This window comes from Oreochromis aureus, linkage group 3 (assembly GCF_013358895.1).
Source record: "Oreochromis aureus strain Israel breed Guangdong linkage group 3, ZZ_aureus, whole genome shotgun sequence".
In the NCBI taxonomy this organism is placed as follows: Eukaryota; Metazoa; Chordata; class Actinopteri; order Cichliformes; family Cichlidae; genus Oreochromis; species Oreochromis aureus.
Window position 1 is genome coordinate 99,497,236 of NC_052944.1, and position 22,607 is coordinate 99,519,842.

The 22,607-nt window shown below is 43.1% G+C and overlaps 1 protein-coding gene across 1 annotated transcript in view; it reads right to left on the reverse strand.

The window, feature by feature from the left end:
• The window catches only part of LOC120434820 (protein NLRC3-like), a gene marked incomplete at its 5' end in the record, with an annotated part of 39,264 nt that overhangs the window by 15,063 nt on the left and 1,594 nt on the right, over positions 1-22,607 (reverse strand). Inside the window, 5 exons of the mRNA XM_039603233.1 lie at positions 10,698-10,871; positions 18,983-19,156; positions 19,330-21,130; positions 21,284-21,470; positions 21,633-21,711. Of these exons, the coding sequence (XP_039459167.1) occupies positions 10,698-10,871; positions 18,983-19,156; positions 19,330-21,130; positions 21,284-21,470; positions 21,633-21,711 (2,415 nt within the window). The remainder of the gene's footprint in view (positions 1-10,697; positions 10,872-18,982; positions 19,157-19,329; positions 21,131-21,283; positions 21,471-21,632; positions 21,712-22,607) is intronic.

Below are 22,607 nucleotides of genomic sequence, written 5' to 3' on the forward strand. Positions count from 1 at the left end.
CGCCCCCTTTTGTCTTCAGTCGTGTACGGGGAACAACTAAGAGACTCTGAGTCTGTGAGCGGAGACGACGAGCAGCAGTGTATTTTATAAGAAGCTTGGATAAATAATCTGGGGCCTGGCCAGAAGGGCCGATGGCGCGATATGGCAGCCTCGCTTCTGTCAGTCTGCCCCAGGGCAGCTGTGGCTACAACTGTAGCTTGCCTACACGGACTTGTTCAGATTTGTCCAACACTTTTCTCTGTCAGTGTTTCACAGAATATCATCAAAGAGTCATGATAGAGTGCATTAGTGTCACTGTGGAGATGCTTATTCCAGCATCACTGATGTCATGGTTCCAGTTTCCATCACTAAGGACTACATGTAGTGATGCTGCTGTTAGCCATGCTAGCATGTTAGCTCCAACAGGTGGTCAGTGTGAGAGCAGAAGATGATATCAGTGACATCCAAACAAGGAAGGAAGAGACTGTTGAAGGCAGCGAGCTGTGACTGCTGTGAACAGTGTTCTCACACTATTTTCTTCCTGTGCCAACATACATGACGCTGTTTCAGCTGCAACACACCACAAACATATACTATATTCAGCACATATACTACAACATAAAAGAGATTCTACGACTTAGTACTAATACTATAACATAACAGAAATATTACGATTTGGCACAAGTACTATGATTTAGTATAAATACTACGAAATGGCAGAAATACTGTGACTTACTTGTAATACTACAACATAACAGATATACTGTGATTTTGCAGACATAGTATGTTTTTGCACATATACTACAATTTCGCTCAAATACTATGAAATTGCAGTAATACTATGATTTTTAAGGAATACTATGATTTGGCAGAAGTACTATGCATTAGTAGTAATAGTATAACATAACAGATATACTATGATTTCGCAGAAATTCTATGTACTTGCACAAACACCACAATATGGCAGAAATACTATGTTTTGGCACAAATACTATGATTTGGTAAAAATACTATGATTTGGCACATAAACTATGTTCAGCAGATACATTATGACAACAGAAATTCTACGACTTAGTAGTAATACTATAACATAACAGAAATATTAATTGGGCACAAATACTATAATTTGGCAAAAATACCATGATTTGGCACTAATACGATGATATGGTAGAAATACTATGATTGGGTACAAATACTTTGATTCAGCAGAAACACTATGACTCTATACAAATACAATGCTTTGGCACAAATACTATGATTTTGTTTAAATACTATGATTTAGTCCAAAAACTATGATTGGGCAGAAATACTATGTTTTAAGAGAAATACTATCTTTTGGCAGAAATTTCTGCTAAAGGGTACTATAGAAATACTGTAATTTGGCATGAATACTATGATTTGGGATAAATACTATGATTTGGCGGATATATTATATCCCTCCACTTAGTAATAATACTATAACATATCAGAAATATTATGATTTGGACCATAAAACATGATTTGGCACAAATATTATGATTTGGCAAAAATACTATGATTTAGCAGAAGTACAAAGATGTAGTAGAAGTACTTTGATTTAGCAGAAAAACTATTATGGAGGAGTAATACTTTAACATGGGAGAAATATTGATACACACACACATACACAGAGCGTAAAGGGAACAGGGCCTGTTAAGACTCGCGGCCCGCGGGTCATTTGCGGCCCACGTCACCTCTACTTGCGGCCCGCATATTGATGTGAAGAAATATTTTTTAAAAACTATTATACGAAAAATGATTTAATACGACGGCAGAGTGTTACAGGCATGGCCCTTTAAGACTGTAGCCCCTCCCGCTGTGTGTGTGTGAGCGTGAGGGAGGAAAAGGAGATAAGCACGAGCTGTCACCGAGCAGAAACGAGAGCTGGAAGCATGTAAATATAATAATAACCACTGCAGCCAAGAAGAGTGCCTAACGAGCCCAGTTGTAAGTAAACTATTAAGACTCAACTGTACACCGTGTTTGTGTTTTCCTCCGAAACAATAAAGTTCTGCTGGAGCAGCCTTTCAACGCCTCTTCCTGTCTCTCACTAGCAAGGTTGACCCAGACAGCAAAGCTAGTTCCCGGCTACGAGCCCGACACGGAACCCACAGTATTAGCCAGAGGTCTCCTTACCATGGTTCGGAGCCGCGGACCTGGCCGAGGTAACAAGAGAGTGCAAACGTGTTGAGGGATTGGCTGTGTTAGTTCAGTGAGAGATTTATTTGGAAAGAAAACAATTTTCACTTGCAGTCAAAAACTAATGTGTACGCTTATGCCTGCATTTTTATTTTGTTAAATACAAACATAATTGTAGCAAAAGTGCTGTCACGTGTCTGGCCAGAAAGAGCTGTTTATTTGGTAGTTCAATGAAACTACTGTACTATACTGTACCATACTGCTGAGTGACCGTCTTCTGCTCGTCAAATACATTTTATTGCAATGTTGACCCTGTGCTAACTTGTGTATGACAAATGAAACTGAAAGGCTTCAGATAGTTAAGAGTGAGAAAAAAAATTGTGTTCATGTTTGCAATTTTGTCTTGTTACACAATATTTGGAATTAAATAAAACAAACAAAACACTACATTTTAGGAAATATTAGTGAGTGTTTTTTGGGGTTTTTTTTGTACTACTTGAACACTAAAGTGGCCCTCCAATGAGATGACGGTGCCAGAAGTGGCCTGCGTCTCATTTGAGTTTGAGACCCCTGCCTTACACACTCTAACAGCAGTCTGGCGAGGCGGGAGCAGCTAGCAGGTTCAGCGGGCATGTGGTGTGGAGGTTAGTTGAAATACCCGAAGCCAGTCGGTTAAATCCAATAACAGACCTTTATTCATTGTCAGCAACATAAGACCATACAAGCCAGGTCTCCATGGCTCTACTCTGTCCGTACATACATGTGCGGGGATCGGTAGTCGCCGTCGCCAGTTGGTCACAACAGTAAGGTTTCTTTTAGAGGAAAGAACATGAGCAGCATGAAAATGGCTGCCGCTAACAACAACAACCTACTAGGAGACTCCCACAACTACTACAATAGTAGGGCAAGCCCCCCAGTGATGCTATAACCCAAAAGGGTTGTTACATCACTCCCCTGGCAATTAGAAGGCTGTCCTCAGCCGGACCCAGGTAACCCTCCTCCCGCTACACCCTTTCACTATACATAGCTACTTTAGGTAGCAAGCAGGCTGTGGAGGAATTGTTATACAGCATCAGTACAGTCAATACAATCAATAAACAAAATTAGTGCTTGAAGCAAACAATACAGAATATGCAGTATAACTTCCAATCCATCTTCCAGAGACGGTCATAGACAAGTGAAACAGTCAAAAATACAACACATCCCGTCGCTTAAATCAGTACGATAGAAAATCAAACCAAAAGCCTCTCACGGCCGCGATGATGAGGGTTCGGTGGAACTGAACAAGCAAACATCCCTTATGAACAGAATAATTACATTACATACATCTTGCATGAAACCAACCCTCAGTCAACCTCAAGTTTGTCAGTATGATAACGGTTAGTCCACCTGGTACCCGTCCAACCAGCGGTCATTAGGGGCACCAGCGGGGTTTGTTGGGGAGATGGCCGCTCTCCCGACTCTCCCCTAGCTCCATGATCCAAACACTCCAGCAGGCTCCTTTGTGGCTCCAGCGAATCCTGTAAGCAAACGCGTGGCTTCTCGACCTCTCCTTCCAAGTTTCCCACTTCAAGGTTGAGGTCAAGAGGCGCAGAGTGAGGGATGATGTACTTTGTCAGGCTGGGAGCTTCAGCATCCGAGTTGCAGCCGTCTCCCTCGCTCCCTGTGTCTGGGTGGGACGCCATTCCAAAAGTATGGCCAAAACCACTCCCACAAAAATTATGGTAAAGTGAAAAGAGCGTTCACATACAGTACCTAAGCGCCAATATCAGTCAGACAGAGAGCGTCCGTGCACACTCTGATGCTTCAATGTTTCACACAAAACAACACGTCCCTCTGAATGAACACTGAGTCAAGGTCACTGTAGCTTTTGCCTTAGCTTTAGCGCCGCCGATGTCGTAAAGGTCCAATAGCACTGAGTTGGCGGTCCAACGGACCGTACGGTTACTCACGGAGTACTCTTCCTCGGCAGGCGAGCGTGTCAAGCGATGGGTCGGCGCTCTTCCGTGCCTGCAAATATCGTTGAAATCGCGGGGAGTCGGCTCCTTCACGGGGTCTTATCAGCCTAGCCAATACAGCCAGACGAAGAGAAAAAAACCACGCCACCTCAGCCGAAGTGTCCATCGTTAAAAAACACGGGAAAAATATCCGATCCCACCGTCTGTCGGTCCGGATGACGATGAAGATCCAGAGAACAATGTTCGGGCGCCACTTTGTAACAGCAGTCTTGCGAGGCGGGAGCGGCTAGAACGGTCATTCTGACACAGTTTTGTTCAGAAGAGATGCTGGGAATCTTCAGGTCTTCATAATTCAGAGATAAGATATAAATTATTAAAGATATATGACTTGTAACACACTGTAACTGAGTAGAGGCAGAGCAAAAACTGCCTTGACTTGCCCTCAAACGTTTTGTAACTCTAAATCTATATAGAGCATCAAAATCATTCTTTCACCGTAAGAAACAGCAGGGTTTGGTGAACAGTCATGGAATTATTCAGGGCTCTGGTGAAATCCATCAAAAAGATATGACGAGAGAAAAAAGTGCCTCATTTCCAGAGATTGAAATCTGAAGAAATCTAAGCGAGGGACGAATTTCCTACCCTCAAACGAATGTAATTAATGGCCAAACGGTAATAGGTGAGGAAAGAATCCTTGAATTGTGAGCATCAGGAGAGTCTGAAGATATATTGGCACAAGCCTCATGTCTCAACTTTAGTTCGTTAAGGAGATATGACGATTCGAAAATGCATCTCATTAGAGAATTCCAGCGGTGATTTTGAACAAACTCTCCATTGACTTTCTATGGAGAGTTTTCAGACTTTGTGTTGCTCTGAGGAGATTTGCAAAACATCTGTAACTCCCACAACAATGATAGTGATATTTTCTGAAAGCCAGCAAAAATGTTTTGATGTATAATTTGTGGGGGTTGAGTGGAAATTGAGTGAGTAGCAAGACGTTGTTCGGACATGAAGAGAAAATTCAGAAATTTCCACTTTGCACTCTGAGTTAATTGCATAGCATGTATTTTCTGAAAAATAACAATTTTGCAACTGAAAACTTAAAGAGGAATAAGATTAAAACGGTAGAAGATACGAAAAAGCTTAATCATACAGGAATAGCCCAATAATTTGAGAACATTTTAAAGTTTTAATAGAGTTTCTATGTGAAAGTATGAGGAAGTGGTTAAGTTTAAAAAACAAGCAAGTTTTAGCAGAATTGTGGAAGTTTTCCATTCATTTCAATGGGACAAATTAAAGGAAAAAAGCTTAATATTTTAAAAAGTATAATAGTAAAAAATACCAAAAGTCATAGCCATCGTTAGCAAAAATAGCTAAATAGTTTAAAATTTGAACGCTGAAAATCGGACAAAAATTGCGGAAGTAGGTAAGCGGCAAAAAACGGAGCAACTAGAAGAACTAGAAAATTTGCATTTCCTGCATTTGTGTAGAAAAGAGGTGAAAAACTGAAAATCCTGCTGAGAAGAGGTGAAGAAGCTAAAACTTAAAGTGTTCACTCATTTTTTTCTTTGCCTTAAGCAAAGAAATTTTTTTTTACTGAAAACAGTTGAATAAGTTGAACTATGTGCAGAACAGAGGTGAAAATCTGAAAATTCTGCCGAAAAATGGTGAAAAATCTGAAAAATCCACAGAAAACAGGTGAAAAAGCTGAAAATTCCACTGAAAACAGGTGAAAAAACTGAAAATTCTGCTGAAAGCAGGCAAAGAAGCTGAAAATTCTGCTAAAAAATAGTTGAATCAGCAGAATTTCTGCAGAAAAGAGGTAAAGAGACAAGATGGCGGCGCGTGTAGACGCAGCGACCTCACGCTCTCCTGAAAATGCGGTGTTTTGTTCGTCAAGTAAGTGTCTTTCTGCAAGTGTTTTTCGTCAGTCCACGTTGGAATATGTGTACAGTCGTCAGGCTCTCTTACACATTCGGAGAAGCAAGATTTGCCAAGTTTTGAACACGAACGTTAAGATGCTAAGGGAGATAGGACTTCTGCGACAGCCTGCTAGCTGGCCTAGCAACTCACCGGACTCGCCTGCTACCCCTCCCCGGGCAAGGAGGCGTCGAAGGCGGTGCGCTAGGACAAGGAAGCGGGGCAAGCGCGGAGGTGTCCGAGTCAGGCTCGAGGCTAAGCCAACTCGCCCAGCCATACCATCGATCCTCTTGGCCAACGTACGATCTCTGGACAATAAAATGGATAACATTCGACTTCTGAGATCAGCGAATCGCAGAGTAAGTGACTGTTGTGTGCTAGTTTTCACTGAGACATGGCTTAATGACAACATTCTGGACTCGGCCATACAACTGGAGCAGCTAGCATGCTACAGAGCCGACAGGGCTCTCGTAGACGGAGGCAAGACCCGAGGTGGCGGGGTCTGTGTTTACATCCGTGACGAATGGTGTCGTGATACCACTGTAGTACACAAACACTGCTCATCATTGGCGGAGTTCATGATCGTGAAGTGTCACCCTTTCTACTTGCCCAGGGAGATAAGTTCGATCCTGTTGGTCGCTACTTATATACCTCCATCTAGCAACAACAGCGATAGAAATGCGGCGCTGAACGAACTGTATCAGGCCATCAGTGAGCAACAAACAACACACCCAGACGGTTTCATCATCCTCGCAGGAGACTTTAATCATGCTGATCTTAAAACTGTTCTCCCAAGTTTCATCAGCATGTACATTTTCCAACAAGGGGAGACAACACATTGGACCTGGTCTACACACAGGAAAAAGGAGCATACAAAGCCATCCCCCTCCCCCACATCGGCACCTCTGATCACCTCACTGTTATGCTAATGCCAGCATACAGACAGAGAGTGAAGGTCATCAAACCTGTGATGAAAGAGGTAAGAGTGTGGCCACAGGAGGCCACCTCTGCTCTTCAAGACTGCTTTGGGTCAACTGATTGGGACATATTCAAGGAAGCAGCCACCTACAATAACATCATAGACATTGAGGAGTACACAGACACGGTGAGCTCATACATCACCAAATGCATTGATGATGTTACACAAATGAAAAGTATCACAACCCGAGCCAACCGGAAGCCATGGCTAACAGGAGATGTCCACAGGCTGCTGAAGGCCAGAGACAAGGCCTTCAGAGCTGGGGATGAAATAGGCCTGAGAACAGCGAGAGCCAACCTGTCCCATGGCATCAGGAAAGCGAAACAGGACTACACACACAAGATAACCTCCCACTTCAATGATAGCAAGGACGCACAAAGCCTATGGCAAGGCATCCAGGCTATTACAGACTACAAGCCTGCAGCGCGTAGCTGTGAGAGCGACACCACTCTGCTCAACAACCTGAACAGCTTCTTTGCACGATTTGAAGCACAGAACAACACACGCCCACAGAAAACACCACCACCTCCACACGACCAGCCTCTGTGCCTGTCTGCTGCCAGCGTGAAGAGGACACTCATCACCATCAACGCCCGGAAAGCAGCGGGTCCAGATAACATCCCTGGTAGTGTGCTGAAAGACTGCACAGAGGAGCTGAAGGATGTCTTCACAGACATCTTTAACATCTCCCTGAGGCAAGCCACTGTCCCATCATGCTTCAAGACTGCCACCATCATACCTGTGCCAAAGAAACCATCCCCAGCCTGTTTCAACGACTACCGCCCGTGGCACTGACACCCATTATTATGAAGTGCTTTGAACGACTAGTCATGTCACACATCAAATCCACCCTGCCTCCCACCCTGGACCCATACCAGTTCGCATACAGAGCGAAACGATCCACAGAAGATGCAATCTGCTCTGCCCTCCACCCAGCCCTAACTCACCTGGACAACAAAGACTCATATGTGAGAATGCTGTTCATAGACTTCAGCTCAGCATTCAACACCATAATACCACAACAACTCATCTGTAAACTGGACAGACTGGGCCTCAGCACCTCCCTCTGCAACTGGCTGCTGGATTTCCTCAGCCAGAGGCCTCACGCAGTGCGTGTGGGCAACAAGGTCTCAAACAGCATCACCCTGAGCACGGGGGCTCCACAAGGCTGTGTGCTCAGTCCTCTGCTCTTCACCCTGCTGACACATGACTGCACAACAACCTACAGCTCTAACCACCTTGTGAAGTTTGCGGACGACACAATGCTGGTGGGGCTCATCACCAAGGGCGATGAGACCCACTACAGGAAAGAGGTTGAGCTCCTGACCACGTGGTGCAGAGACAACAACCTCCTGCTAAATGTTAGCAAGACCAAGGAGGTTATTGTCAACTTCCAGAGAGGCCCCACCTGTCACCCCCATTGACCATCGACGGCGCTGCGGTGGAGAGGTGAGCAGCACCAAGTTCCTGGGGTGCACATCAGTGAGGACCTCTCCTGGACCACCAACACAGCATCACTGGCCAAGAAAGCACAACAGCGCCTCTACTTCCTGCGCAAACTCAAGCGGGCAAGTGCTCCACCACCCATCCTGACCACATTCTACAGAGGAACCATTGAAAGCATCCTTTCCAGCTGCATCACTGTGTGGGGCGGTAGCTGCACTGACTATAACAGAAAAGCTCTACAGCGCATTGTGAGAACAGCTGAGAGGATAGTTGGTGTACCACTCCCCTCCCTGCAAGACATCTACACCACCCGCCTTACCCGCAAAGCCATCACAATTGTCAACGATGCAACCCACCCTGCGCACTGTCTGTTCAGCCTCCTGCCCTCCGGAAAAAGATACAGAAGTCTCCGCTCCCGCACTACCAGGCTCACCAACAGCTTCATCCACCAGGCTGTGAGACTGCTGAACTCTCTCCCCTCCCAGCTCCCAGCCAGCAGAACCACCAGGCTGGCAGGAGTATAGGAAGACAGACTGGACCCACACACACACACACACACACACACACACACACTCCACAACAAGGAAACACTCTCTATATTCCTGACTGGAAACGACTACCTCTGCATTACAATTGCACACACCTGCTGCCTTATATTTTTTGTATTTTTAGTATTTTCTTTAGCACTATTTATATTATTTATATTACTATTACTGCTGCTACAGTATTATGCTGCATTAAAACAAAAACACTTGCCAACCACAACCGGGGACTACGTCAAGTGTACTAGTACACTACTTTCCAGGGCGCACTGTGGAACACTTTATTATATGTTATATGTTATGTGTAGGTCCTGTCTTGTTATATCCTGTATGTTACCTAAATGTTGTGCATCTGCACTTTATTGTTGTCTATGTTACGCATGGGACAGTGTGAAACGTAATTTCAATTCCTTTGTATGGCAAGTACATCTGAAGAAATTGACAAATAAAACTGACTTTGACTTTAAAGAAGCAGAACGTTGCGCTGAAGAGGTGAATCAGCAGAATTTCTGCTGAAAACAGGTTTCTGCTTAAAAGAGCTAAAAAGCTGAGATTTGTGCTAAAAAGGAGTGAAGAACATAACATTTGTGTTGAAAAGAGTGAAACAAAGTTTAACTGTTAACTGAAAAAATTGTTGCTATAAGCGAGATTTGAACCCGGGCCTCCCAGTCTGAGAACGGCTGCTCATCTCACTGAGCTAAAACACAGCTCAGGCCGGCGAGCAGAAATAAGTGACCACATTGATAATGTGTTCCATTCATTTCAATGGGCAAAAATATTGCAAAAAAATTCAATATCTCAAAAAGTATAGAAGTTAAGAGCACCAAAAGTCATAGCCGGCATTAACAGAATTAGCAGAATTTTTTTGGACTTGAACGGCATAAAACTGAGGGAGCAGTTCCACGGCAAAAAACGTACGGAAGCAACTAGAATAATAAGAATAAAGAATAAAGAGAAACAGGAACTCAATAGTGTGAATGCCCTTTGAGGCATTCACACAATAAAGTATAAAGAATAAAGAGAAACAGGAACTCAATAGTGTGGATGCTCAATAGTGTGGATGCATCCACACTATTGAGTTTGCCCTTTGAGGCATCCACACAATAAAGAATAAAGAGAAAGAGGAACTCAATAGTGTGAATGCCTTTCAAGCATTCACACAATAAAGAGACACAGGAACTCAATAGTGTGAATGCCTACAGCACAATACTCTGAATGCGTTTCAAGCATTCACACTAATTAGATATGTGGTATCTACAGAAATATCAGAATCTCAGCTAAAAGGTCACAAAACCATATCAACAACCACCAACCAGCTAAAACAGCAAGTGAACAGACAGGACAAATCAACAGACCCCACAAAAAAGATGTAAACACACACAAAGTGTGGATCCCCCTGATCATCTCTTTTTAAAAAAAAAAAACATGAAGAGTAGTTTTGGACTTTCCTTTACTGCTGCTTCAGTGAATTTTCTTTGGGCAGTGATGAAACCTGCAGTCTCAGAATCTGTGAGATGTCTGCTTTCAGCACACAACAACATTGTGCTGTGGATTCACCTCTGCAAACTCATCCCTATTTTCACTATTTTACGTTTCTACTTTTCAACATAAGAGTATGTTGCACTTCAGACCTCCACATCTCCTCTTATTAGAGGGCTGCCTTATTATTAATTTACTAATTCTGTCAGTGGATGAAAGAACAATGCTTGATCTCACCTGAGAGTTTCCAGTGTACAGTGTGGACTCTTCAGTACTTCAGACAGAAGCTTCACGCCTGAATCCTTCAGGTTAATGTTACTGAGGTCCAGCTGTCTCAGATTAGAAGTCTGAGAGCTGAGACCTGAGGACAGAGCTTCACAGCTTCTCTCTGACAGGTCACAGTGACTCAGTCTGAAAAATAACAGATAAACCATTAAAAAAAAGACACTTACAGTGAAGTGTAATGAGATACTATTTTTTAGCAATATTTAATCTTGTTTTTGTCAGAAAACTGAGCAATGATGCAGAGCAACATGTGGACAGAATCAGAGGAGAAAACGTGAAGAGAGAACTGCAGTAAAAGCACACTGAATTGTTCAGTGTGCTTTTGGTATCAACAAAATGTGTCAAATTCTTTATTTTATATTCTCGCATGCATGCACACGCGCACATGCATGCTTACACATACACACACATAGTGCCTAGTCTTTTAGAACCATTGGGGGGGTTTACGGTGGGAGGTGCTTGTGTTGTGTATGTAACAGTTGTCAATAAATAGCTGCGAGGAGAGCTGCTCTTTGAAGGAGTTGGTTTGGAGACGGGTGAGGAGCGTGAGCTCCAAGAGCTGATTCCGACCAGCCTTCCCTTGCTAGCAAGAAAAAGATGTTCGTCTTGTTTTTGACGCTAACGAGAATAAGTCTCTAAACTAGCGGAGCCTGTGGAAGCGCAGACCCAACAAGAACAAAGATGAATGTGATGCTGAATCAGCAGAAGACTTGGACTCATTTGATTCCAGCTTTGATATCATTGATTTCAATGAAGGGCTTTGTGATTTAAGCAAACGGCTGGTAGCTCTGAGAGTTACACTGATGAGGTGTCTGTGAAGGTTCTCAGTCATCTAAAGAGCTTAGAAAAAAGGCATCTGGACTTCTTTAAGTTTCTTGAAGATGTTTCACCTCTCATCCGAGAAGCTTCTTTATTTCTAGAGTGAAATGGTGGAGAGTCCCGGATTTAAGCCCTGTGGTAGAGTCCGCCAAGGGGGTCATGAACCCCCTGTTGATCACACTTTCAATTAAATTCAATTTATTTATTTATCGCCAAATCACAACAAAAGTCGCCTCAAGGCGTTTTATATTGTACAGTAGATCGCACAATAATAGATACAGAGAAAAACCCAACAATCATATGACCCCCTTTGAGCAAGCACTTTGGCGACAGTGGGAAGGAAAAACTCCCTTTTAACAGGAAGAAACCTCCGGCAGAACCAGGCTCAGGGAGGGGCGGGGCCATCTGCTGCGACCGGTTGGGGTGAGAGAAGGAAAACAGGATAAAAGACATGCTGTGGAAGAGAGACAGAGATTAATAACAGATATGATTCGATGCAGAGAGGTCTATTAACACATAGTGAGTGAGAAAGGTGACTGGAAAGGAAATACTCAATGCATCATGGGAATCCCCGGCAGCCTACGTCTATTGCAGCATAACTAAGGGAGGATTCAGGGTCACCTGGTCCAGCCCTAACTATATGCTTTAGCAAAAAGGAAAGTTTGAAGCCTAATCTTGAAAGTAGAGATAGTGTCTGTCTCCCGAATCCAAACTGGAAGCTGGTTCCACAGAAGAGGGGCCTGAAAACTGAAGGCTCTGCCTCCCATTCTACTTTTAAATACTCTAGGGACAACAAGTAAGCCTGCAGAGCGAGAGCGAAGTGCTCTAATAGGGTGATATGGTACTACAAGGTCATTAAGATAAGATGGAGCCTGATTATTTAAGACCTTGTATGTGAGGAGCAGGATTTTGAATTCAATTCTGGATTTAACAGGAAGCCAATGAAGGGAAGCCAAAACAGGAGAAATATGCTCTCAAGGTTCAAGGTTCTTTATTTGTCACATGCATAGTTATACAAGTATAACACACAGTGCTGCTTTAGTCTGGCATCTCCTGGTGTAGGTGTCCTGAAGTGGGGGGAGAGCAATTCAGCAGCGTTCTGCTGTACGGATCACTCTCTGGAGAGCTTTTTGGTCCTTAACACAGCTGTTCCCAAACCACCATATTCTGTGTGAAGATGCTCTCCACAGCGCCTGTATAGAAAATTCTGAGGATCTTTCTCTTCTCAGAACTTCTCTCATTTGTAACCTTCACTAAAGCTGTTTCTATGCTGTGATGAGCTCTGAAACCTGACTGAAACTCTTCAGATAAGCCATTCCTATGCAGATGATCAGTTAGCTGTTTGACAACTGACAACTGTGGTACATAGCCGATTATTAGACATAGGTTGATCATATTTATGATCAAAGAATTAATTAATGGCAGGACTTCCTTGAACAGTTTTGTAGGAATGGGGTCTAAAAGACATGTTGATGGTTTGGAGGAAGTAATTATTGAAGTTAACTCAGAAAGATCAACTGGAGAAAAAGAGTCTAACCTAACATCAATGGTACTAAAAGTAGCTGTAGATAATATTACATCTGTGGGATGATTACTGGTAATTTTTTCTCTAATGATAAAAATTTTATTTGTGAAGAAGTTCATGAAGTCATTACTAGTTAACGTTAAAGGGATGGTTGGCTCAGTAGAGCTCTGACTTTTTGTCAGCCTGGCTACAGTGCTGAAGAGAAACCTGGGGTTGTTCTTATTTTCTTCAATCAGTGACGAATAGTAAGATGTTCTGGCTTTGCGGAGGGCTTTCTTCTAAAGCAGCAAACTATTTCTCCAGGCTAAATGATGATCCTCTAAATTTGTGACACGCCATTTCCTCTCCAGCTTACGAGTTATCTGCTTTAGGCTACGTGTTTGAGAATTATACCACGGAGTCAGGTACTTCTGATTTGAGACCTTAGTTTTCACCGGAGCTACAGTATCCAGAGTCGTACGTAGTGACGAGGTAAAATTTTTAACAAGATAATCGACCTCTGTTGGAGTAGCGTTCAGGTAGCTGCTCTGCTCTATGTTGTTACAGGGCATTGAAGATGATAACAGTGGGTGGATTATATTCTTAAACTTAGTTACAGCACTTTCAGAAAGACATCTACTGTGATAAAGTCTACTCTCCACTGCTGTGTAATCAGTTATTGTAAATGTAAATGTTATCAGGAAATGATCAGACAGCAGAGGGTTTTCAGGAAACACTGTTAAATGTTCAGTTTCTATGCCATATGTTAAAACAAGATCTAGAGTGTGATTAAAGTGGTGGGTGGGTTCTTTTACATTTTGAGAGAAGCCAATTGAGTCTAATAACAGATTAAATGCGATGTTGAGGCTGTCATTTTAGCATCTACATGGATGTTAAAATCACCCACAATAATTATTTTATCTGAGCTGAGCACTAAATCAGATAAAAGTCTGAGAAATCAGAGAGAAACTCTGTGTAAGGCCCAGGTGGACGATAGATGATAACAAGTAAGACTGGTTTCTGAGTTTTACAGCTGGGGTGGACGAGGCTAAGCATCAGGCTTTCAAATGAATTAAAAGTCTGTCTTGGTCTTTGGTTAATTAATAGGCTGGTGTGAAAAAATTGCTGCCACACCGCCCCCTCAGCCTGTGCTTGAGATTTCTGGTAGTTAGAATGACTCGGGGTGTTGATTCATTTAAACTAACATACTCATCCTGCTGCAACCAGGTTTCTGTAAGGCAGAGTAAATCGATTTGTTGATCAATTATTAAGTCATGTACTAACAGAGACTTGGAGGAGAGAGACCTAATATTTAATAATCCCCATTTCACTGTTTTACTCTTTGGTTCAGATGTGGATACTGTATTGTTCTTTCTTTTTGATTTTTTATGTGTAAATTATTTATTGCTGGTTTTTAGTTTGTTTTTTGTCTTTTTGGGAGCTGACACAGTCTCAGTGGAGATGGGTTTTTGGGGGGGTAGCAGGAGGAGAGAAGCTGCAGAGAGGCGTGTAAGACTGCAACTCTGCTTCCTTGTCCCAACTCTGGATAGTCATATTTTGGGGGGTTTAATAAATTTGTCCATATTTCTAGAAATGAGAGCTGCTCCATCCAAAGTGGGATGGATGCCGTCTCTCCTAACAAGACAAGGTTTCCTCCAGGAGGTTTCCCAATTATCTATGAAGCCCACATCGTTTCTGGGACACCACTCAGACAGCCAGCAATTTAAGGAGAACATGCGGCTAAACATGTCACTCCTGGTCTGATTGGGAGGGACCAGAGAAACTACAGAGTCCCACATTGTTTTGGCAAAGTTACACACCGATTCAATATTCATTTTAGTGACCTCCGATTGGCGTAACCGGGTGTCATTACTGCCGACGTGAATTATGATCTTACTGTATTTACGTTTACCCTTAGCCAGCAGTTTTAAATTTCCTTCAATGTCGCCTGCTCTGGCCCCATGGAAGACAATTGACTATGGTTGCCGGTGTCTCTAGCTTCACATGTCTGAGAACAGAATCACCAATTACCAGAGTTTGACCCCCGGCAGGTGTGTCGCAGAGTGGGGAAAAACGGTTAGACACATGAACAGGTTGGTGATGTACCTGGGGCTTCTGTTTCAGACTATGCTTCCTCCTCACCGTCAGCCAGCTGCCCTCTTTCCCCAGCTGCTTGGGGTCTGCCGGGGAACAGCTAGCGGGGCCTACACTATCTTCGGCTGCACCAGCTACAGTTGCCTGGCTAGCTACGGGTGAATGAAGGGTGCGAAGCCGAGTCTCCAATTCAGTAATCTTGGCCTCCAGAGCTGCAAATATGCTACATTTATTACAGATACCATTACTGCTAAAAGAGGCCGAGGAGTAACTAAACATCTGACACAATGAGCAAGAAAGTGCAGGAGGGACAGGTGAAGTAGCCATGGTGCTAAAAGTCAGGATGCCTCCGAGCCAAGGTGTAAAAACAGGTGTGGGTCACAGTCAGCCAAGGTTTCGGGTGAGCTCATTGTGAAACCCTAGCGCCACCCTATCATGTGATTTCTTGACGGTAGCCTCTGTACAAACAGACTTCAGCCATATAAGAGTGAGTGTGAGTGAATGAGAGCACACACAGGACACTCTGATCTCTGAATGTGTGTGACTTGGTGAAAAAAAGGCTGCCCGAGTCCCCTCAACCACATCAGCTCAGATCTCTGCATTATCTACTGAGTCAGACTCAGAGGACCAGGGATCAAACGTTCTACAAAAGAGCAGAACAAGACTTCCTGTATAGAGGTGTGTGGGCCTACCGATCCACAATGTCAGCAGAACTTTCACATCAAATTCATCTCAGCACAACTAAAACATGGTGACTGACCTCAGAGTTTCAAATCGAAATCGTGGAATCTCCAGAAAAACACACAGCTGCTTCACTCCTGAATCCTGCAGGTTGTTGTAGTCTACACTCAGGTCAAGCACTCTGGGATACGATGGGTTGGACTTGAGCGCTGCTGCCAGATAATCACAGCTGATCTCTGACAAACCACATCTCCTCAATCTGTATGAAGAATGAAAGATGTAAGTTTATTAGACAAAGTGCTTGAAATCATTCAGTGTTTCATAATCTGTTCAGAGCTGAAGGTTCAGAATGTAGAAGTTTAGAAAATGGAAACTCCAAACAGCTGAAGCCAACAGGAAGCAGCTTCAAACAAACACAACAAGAGAAAAAAAACTCTGAATGTTTTACATTAAAGTCATACATTTATCATAAAAACATGAAAAATGGTCAAGTTTTATTGTGTGGAAAAAAAAACAGACCAAGAAACATCAGAGTCCAAAATAAAACAAACTCCCAGTTCAGGAGGCCGACAGTGGGACTGTGTTTAAGGCTCTACACTAAAGCAACACAAGAAAGCTGAAGTTTGAAGCTGAAACTGTGAAGCTGTGAGTGAAAGAGCTCCAGCGTCTGTCACGTTACAGGAAACTTTCTTATTTCCACACTGATGAAAGCATCATGCTTTTATTTCCTGCAGCTTTTATTGAGTCACAGTGTGAAACTGTGCTGAGCCACAGCTGAACCAGCATCCCTATACAGAAGACACTTAAAGCGCTTGGCTGCTTCCATTGAATCCACTGCACAGAGCTGTCAAAGATTCTAGAAATGATTGTATTTGAGGAGTTACAAACTTTTCTAAATAGTCATATTTTTGAGAAGTTCCAGTCGGACTTCAAAACCGACTGGAACTGCCCTCCTAAAAATACATAATGATTTATTATTAATCACTGACTCAGGAGACCCAGCTTTGCTCCTGCTCCTAGATTTAACTGCAGCCTTTGATACTGTTGAGTGGAAGCATAAGATCTGCTTCCACTCATATGCCGATGACACCCAGATTTATCTTCGGTTTAATAGAAACACCTCCACGCCCATGGAATCGCTAGTCAAATGTCTTGACGAAGTTAAATCCTGGATGGCCTCAAATTTTCTTACCTTCAATGAGGACAAAACTCAGGTAATTATTTTTGGACCAAGCTGTAATTTCAATGCCCCAGATTTGGACTTATGTAACCTAACATGTGCTGTTAAAGCGCATGTAAAAAACCTGGGGGGGTTTCTTGGATAGCAAACTTACATTCGAGGAAACAAATTAATTCAGTTGTCCAGCGGTCCATTTTTTGTTTTATCTCAGTTGGATTACTGCAATTCACTATATGTGGGTGTCAGTCAGTCCAGCGTGGCCCGGCTCCAACTTGTACAGAATGCTGCAGCTCGCCTTTTGACTCGTGTGAAGAAACACCAACATACCATGACATGACATACCATGTTCTGACTGAAAGATTTTTTAAACTAATTCAAACGTACAGCTCTGCTACCACTTCCAACATAAATGAAGACAGAAAACTAAACAGCACTGGCGTTTGCAGGGTTACTGAAGTTGGACTACCTGGTATATAATGTTGTGCTACGTGATTGCTATCGACACAGCTATGTTAGCATAACATTAGCACAGTGAAGCTGGGGGATGAACGCTAACTTTTTTTTCCACTCGATAAACGTTAACGTGAGGGATTCTGGTGGTTAGGGACAAATGCATTCGCATAGCATGATGCTATACACGGGCCAAACTTCAGCCAGGAGAACAACTGAGATTATTCATCCATAATACGAGGTTAGCCATTAATATACTGCAACAATATGGAAGTACAACAGCTGCGAGAGAATTCAACATTAATGAATCAATGGTAGGGAAGTGGAGGAACCGCAGTGTTTGGCTTTCCCAATATGTCAAAAGTGCTTCATCACTTTGCTATGACTGTCGCCCGGCATAATTTGCAGATGATAATGGTTGTAGCCGCTGTGATGCTCTCGACCAAAACAGGCGCAGCTTGATGACATTATCAACATGCGCTATCGCGATAGAGCGGTATAGTCAAAATCTCTATCGTTGGCCAAATTTATATCGTTTCTATCGTATATCATTTATATCGCCCACCCCTACACCATTCCATGTAATTTGGGCACGGTTTTCTTCCCGTACATCAAACGAGGAAAGTGTCCACCCCACTGAAGTGAACAGAACCAGGAAACTGGGGAAACTTGGCAAGAAACCATATGGATATTATATCAAGGTCATCTGATCAATCTACCACATCTGGAGGAGCTAAGTGTCAGCGCTGGGAACCCCACAGTGTTGGTAAGAGAATTACTGGCCGTAGACTGAAACTTTACACCAAAAATGCAGATAAAAGTGGCCACAATAAATATCCGAACCAGTCAATGTGGAAAAAGAGCTCAACGTGATCAGTCCTCACAAACTCCTCAAATTCAATATTTGGATTGTAGCAAAATCTCAATGATGCATTTGTGTACCTGGCACTATGATTCTGAACAAACCTACCATTAATGGGAGACTGACTCTTTTCTACTCTGGGAGTGAGAAATGAGAGGTTGAGAAGTTAGAAATGAGAAGCTGGTTACTGTAAAAAAATCTTCAGAGCATAATGAAGAATCTCCTAAGCCAGTGGTTCCCAGACTTTTTTTTGCTGGGCCCCCTTTTGTTTTACAAGTAAAATGTTCATCCACACGTAAACGGTGTTTCGAATCACCGAAAACTGAGATTTTTTTAAAACTCCTGTTTTGCGTTTACGTGTGGGAGAGGAATACAGAGTTCGTCACGCCAAGTCAAAGGTATGTGCCTTTTTTCACGTCACACTGTGCGCCACGTTATTGTTTATGTGAGATGAATTGCAGAATGGCAGATAGAGACAAAATACTGTTAATCTGACTGTCTGCAGGTTTTACACGCAGTTACTGTCCCTCCATTTACAAAGGCAGAGGCGTCATGCTGTAATTATTTTACATGTAGTTGTTTTTCTTTTCCTGTGTAATAATATTCAACATTGCTATCAATACATTTTTCAAAAACTGGATCCTGACCTGAGAGTTTCCAGTGTACAATGTGGACTCTGTAGTGCAGCAGACAGATACTTCACTCCTGAATCCTGAAGGTCATTGTTACTTAGGTCCATCTCTTTCAGACAAGAGGACTGGGAGTTGAGAACTGAGGAAAGAGCATCACAGCTTTTCTCTGAGAGGTTACAGCCACTCAGTCTGAAAAAAAATATTAAAATCAGTCAAATGAAATGTTTTTTTAAGCCAGCATGCAATACAATTAATGGTTAACAAAATAGCTTAATTAAAACAAAACTGTCCTCAGAAAACATGAAAACAAACTGTAAAACTATGTAGAAACATAATAAAGACATAAATACAAATGTACTCACAGAGCTTTGTTGGAGGCTTTGACCACAGGCAGCAGCCTCAGAAGAGCCTCCTCTGAAGCAGAGTATTTCTTCAGGTCAAACACATCCAGATCTTTTTCTGATGACAGTAAGATGAAGACCAGAGCTGACCACTGAGCAGGAGACAGTTTACCAGTGGAGAGACTTCCTGAACTCAGGGACTGCTGGATCTCCTCCACTAGAGAACGATCATTCAGTTCATTCAGACAGTGGAACAGATTGATGCTTTTCTCTGCAGACAGATTCTCACTGAGCTTCTTCTTGATGTACTGGACTGTTTCCTGATTGGTCTGTGAGCTACTTCCTGTCTGTGTCAGCAGACCTCGTAGGAGAGTCTGATTGGTCTGCAGGGAAAGACCCAGGAGGAAGCGGAGGAACAAGTCCAGGTGTCCATTTGGACTCTGTAAGGCCGTGTCCACAGCACTCTGGTGGAGACATTGAAGTTTTGGTTTGTTAAATAGTTTAGACCATGTAGAGGTTGTTTGTTGTTCTTCCAGCAAATTGACTCCAGAGTTGATGAAGGTCAGATGGACATGAAGAGCAGCAAGAAACTCCTGAACACTCAGATGGATGAAGCAGAACACCTTGTCCTGGTACAGTCCTCTCTCCTCTTTAAAGATCTGTGTGAACACTCCTGAGTACACTGAGGCTGCTCTGATATCGATGCCACACTCTGTCAGGTCTGATTCATAGAAGATCAGGTTTCCTTTCTGCAGCTGATCAAAAGCCAGTTTTCCCAGAGACTCCATCATCTTCCTGCTCTCTGGACTCCAGTGTGGATCTGTCTCAGCTCCTCCATCATACTTGACCTTCTTCACTTTGGCCTGAACCACCAGGAAGTGGATGTACATCTCAGTCAGGGTCTTGGGCAGCTGTCCTCCCTCTTTGGTTTCCAGCACATCCTCCAGAACTGTAGCAGTGATCCAGCAGAAGACTGGGATGTGGCACATGATGTGGAGGCTTCGTGATGTCTTGATGTGGGAGATGATCCTGCTGGCCTGCTCCTCATCCATGAATCTCTTCCTGAAGTACTCCTCCTTCTGTGGGTCAGTGAACCCTCTGACCTCTGTCACCATGCCAACACATTTAGGAGGGATCTGATTGGCTGCTGCAGGTCGTGTGGTTATCCAGAGGTGAGCAGAGGGAAGCAGTTTCCCCCTGATGAGGTTTATCAGCAGCACATCCACTGAGGTGGACTTTCTAGGGTCAGTTAGGATTGTAGTTTTGTGGAAGTCCAGAGGAAGTCGACACTCATCCAGACCATCAAAGATGAACACAACCTGGAAGTCTTCAAAGCTGCAGATTCCTGCTTCTTTGGTTTCAGTAAAGAAGCGATGAACAAGTTCCACCAAGCTGAACTTTTCCTCTTTCAGCACATTCAGCTCTCTGAAAGTGAATGGAAATATGAACTGGATGTCCTGGTTGGCTTTGTCTTCAGCCCAGTCCAGGGTGTATTTCTGTGTTAAGACTGTTTTCCCAATGCCAGCCACTCCCTTTGTCAGCACTGTTCTGATTGGTTCATCTCTTCCAGGTGAGGCTTTAAAGATGTCTTCTTGTCTGATTGTTGTTTCTGGTCTGTCTGGTTTCCTGGATGCTGTTTCAATCTGTCTGACCTCATGTTCATCATTGACCTCTGCAGTCCCTCCCTCTGTGATGTAGAGCTCTGTGTAGATCTGATTCAGAAGGGTTGGGTTTCCTGCTTTAGCGATGCCCTCAAACACACACTGGAACTTCTTCTTCAGTGCAGATTTAAGGTTACGATGACAAACAGCAGCTGGAAGTTCTGAATGAGAAAAAATATGTAGAATATCACTTGAAAGTGGAAACAAACACTTAAATCCAAAAAGAATGAATCTTTAAAACATGCTCCATCTCATAAGACATCAGTAAATGTTCATTTATCCAGCAGCTTAAATCTTTAGATAAATCCTCTTACTCCTCTGCAGACGGTCAGCCAGCTCCTCCTGCTTCATTCTCCTCAGGAAGTCCACTGTGATCTTCACAAATGCCTCTCTGCTGCTGCTCCTCTGCCTCTCTATGCATTCTGGGTCATCTGGACTCAAAACCTTCTGGATCTTCTTCAGCTCGTTCTTCACAAAAGTGATGATGTTGTCCTCCAGCAGCTGGAACAGAATACTTTATGAATGAGCCAATCAGACTGAAATCATGGAGCCGAACATCAGATCCATGTTGGACACACTGACAATCCACTGGTCTACAAAGAGCAGCATGGAGATGACTGTGAACAGAATAGATGTAACAGTAGTTGTTGTACATGTACAGACCATAAATATGGAGTCCAGCTGTGTTTGATGCTGCTGGGCAGACTGACCACTGGTAACCTCTGAGCTCTGCTGGTCCACTCTGTGGAGGAAATATGAAGAATTAGATCAACACAGGATAAAGATCCAGTAGTTTCTGCTCAAATAACTTCATCTGAATCAAGTCTGTCAAGTTTAAAACTCTCAGATTGTGAAAATATCAGTAATTTTCAGTCTGTTTTTATGGACTCCCTTTCAGTGTTGATGGAAGACGTTACAGAAGGTCAGAACAAAGTTTAAGATTTCATTAATCTGAAAATAAAAAAGTATATTGTAGAAGCCTCGTGGTGTTATATGAGTCAGTGAACACTCTGGATGTTATTTCACTGAAGAGTAAATCCATCCAATGACAGGTGTGTATACTGAATTACACAACACAGGTACGGTGGCTCATGACAGACACAATGGTGCACAATAATCAGTTTGCCAACTGATCTACATATATGAAGAATTGTTGAACTCTGAGCTGTGTGCTGTTCCTGCTCTTCATGCTTTCCAGCAGCTTCTGTCCTGTAAAGATTTGTCAGCTGCAGTGAATGTACAACAACAGCAGGAGATGTTTCTGGAGTTTAAACGCTCACAGATCGACTTTGGGACTGACCTCAAACAACATGTTGTCATGGTGATAGTCTACACATTCATTGGCTCACAGTCAGTGTAGATATTAAGGCTTTGATGATCAATTTTCCAATTAAAATAGATTCTACCTTAAATAACGTGATATGAATTCATTAAAATCCTTAATCGGTTTTTTAATATAGATTTATTTTGCCGAAAAAGCCAGAATCTCAGGTGAAACCTCGCAAAATTTCAACAACCACCAAACAGCTAAAAAAGTAAATGAGAGCAGGTACACGGATTCAGCATAAAGACGTAAACACAAAGCCGACGCTGTCTCACCTGACAGCGCGTACACGGACACGCCATCGGGGGTGAAAG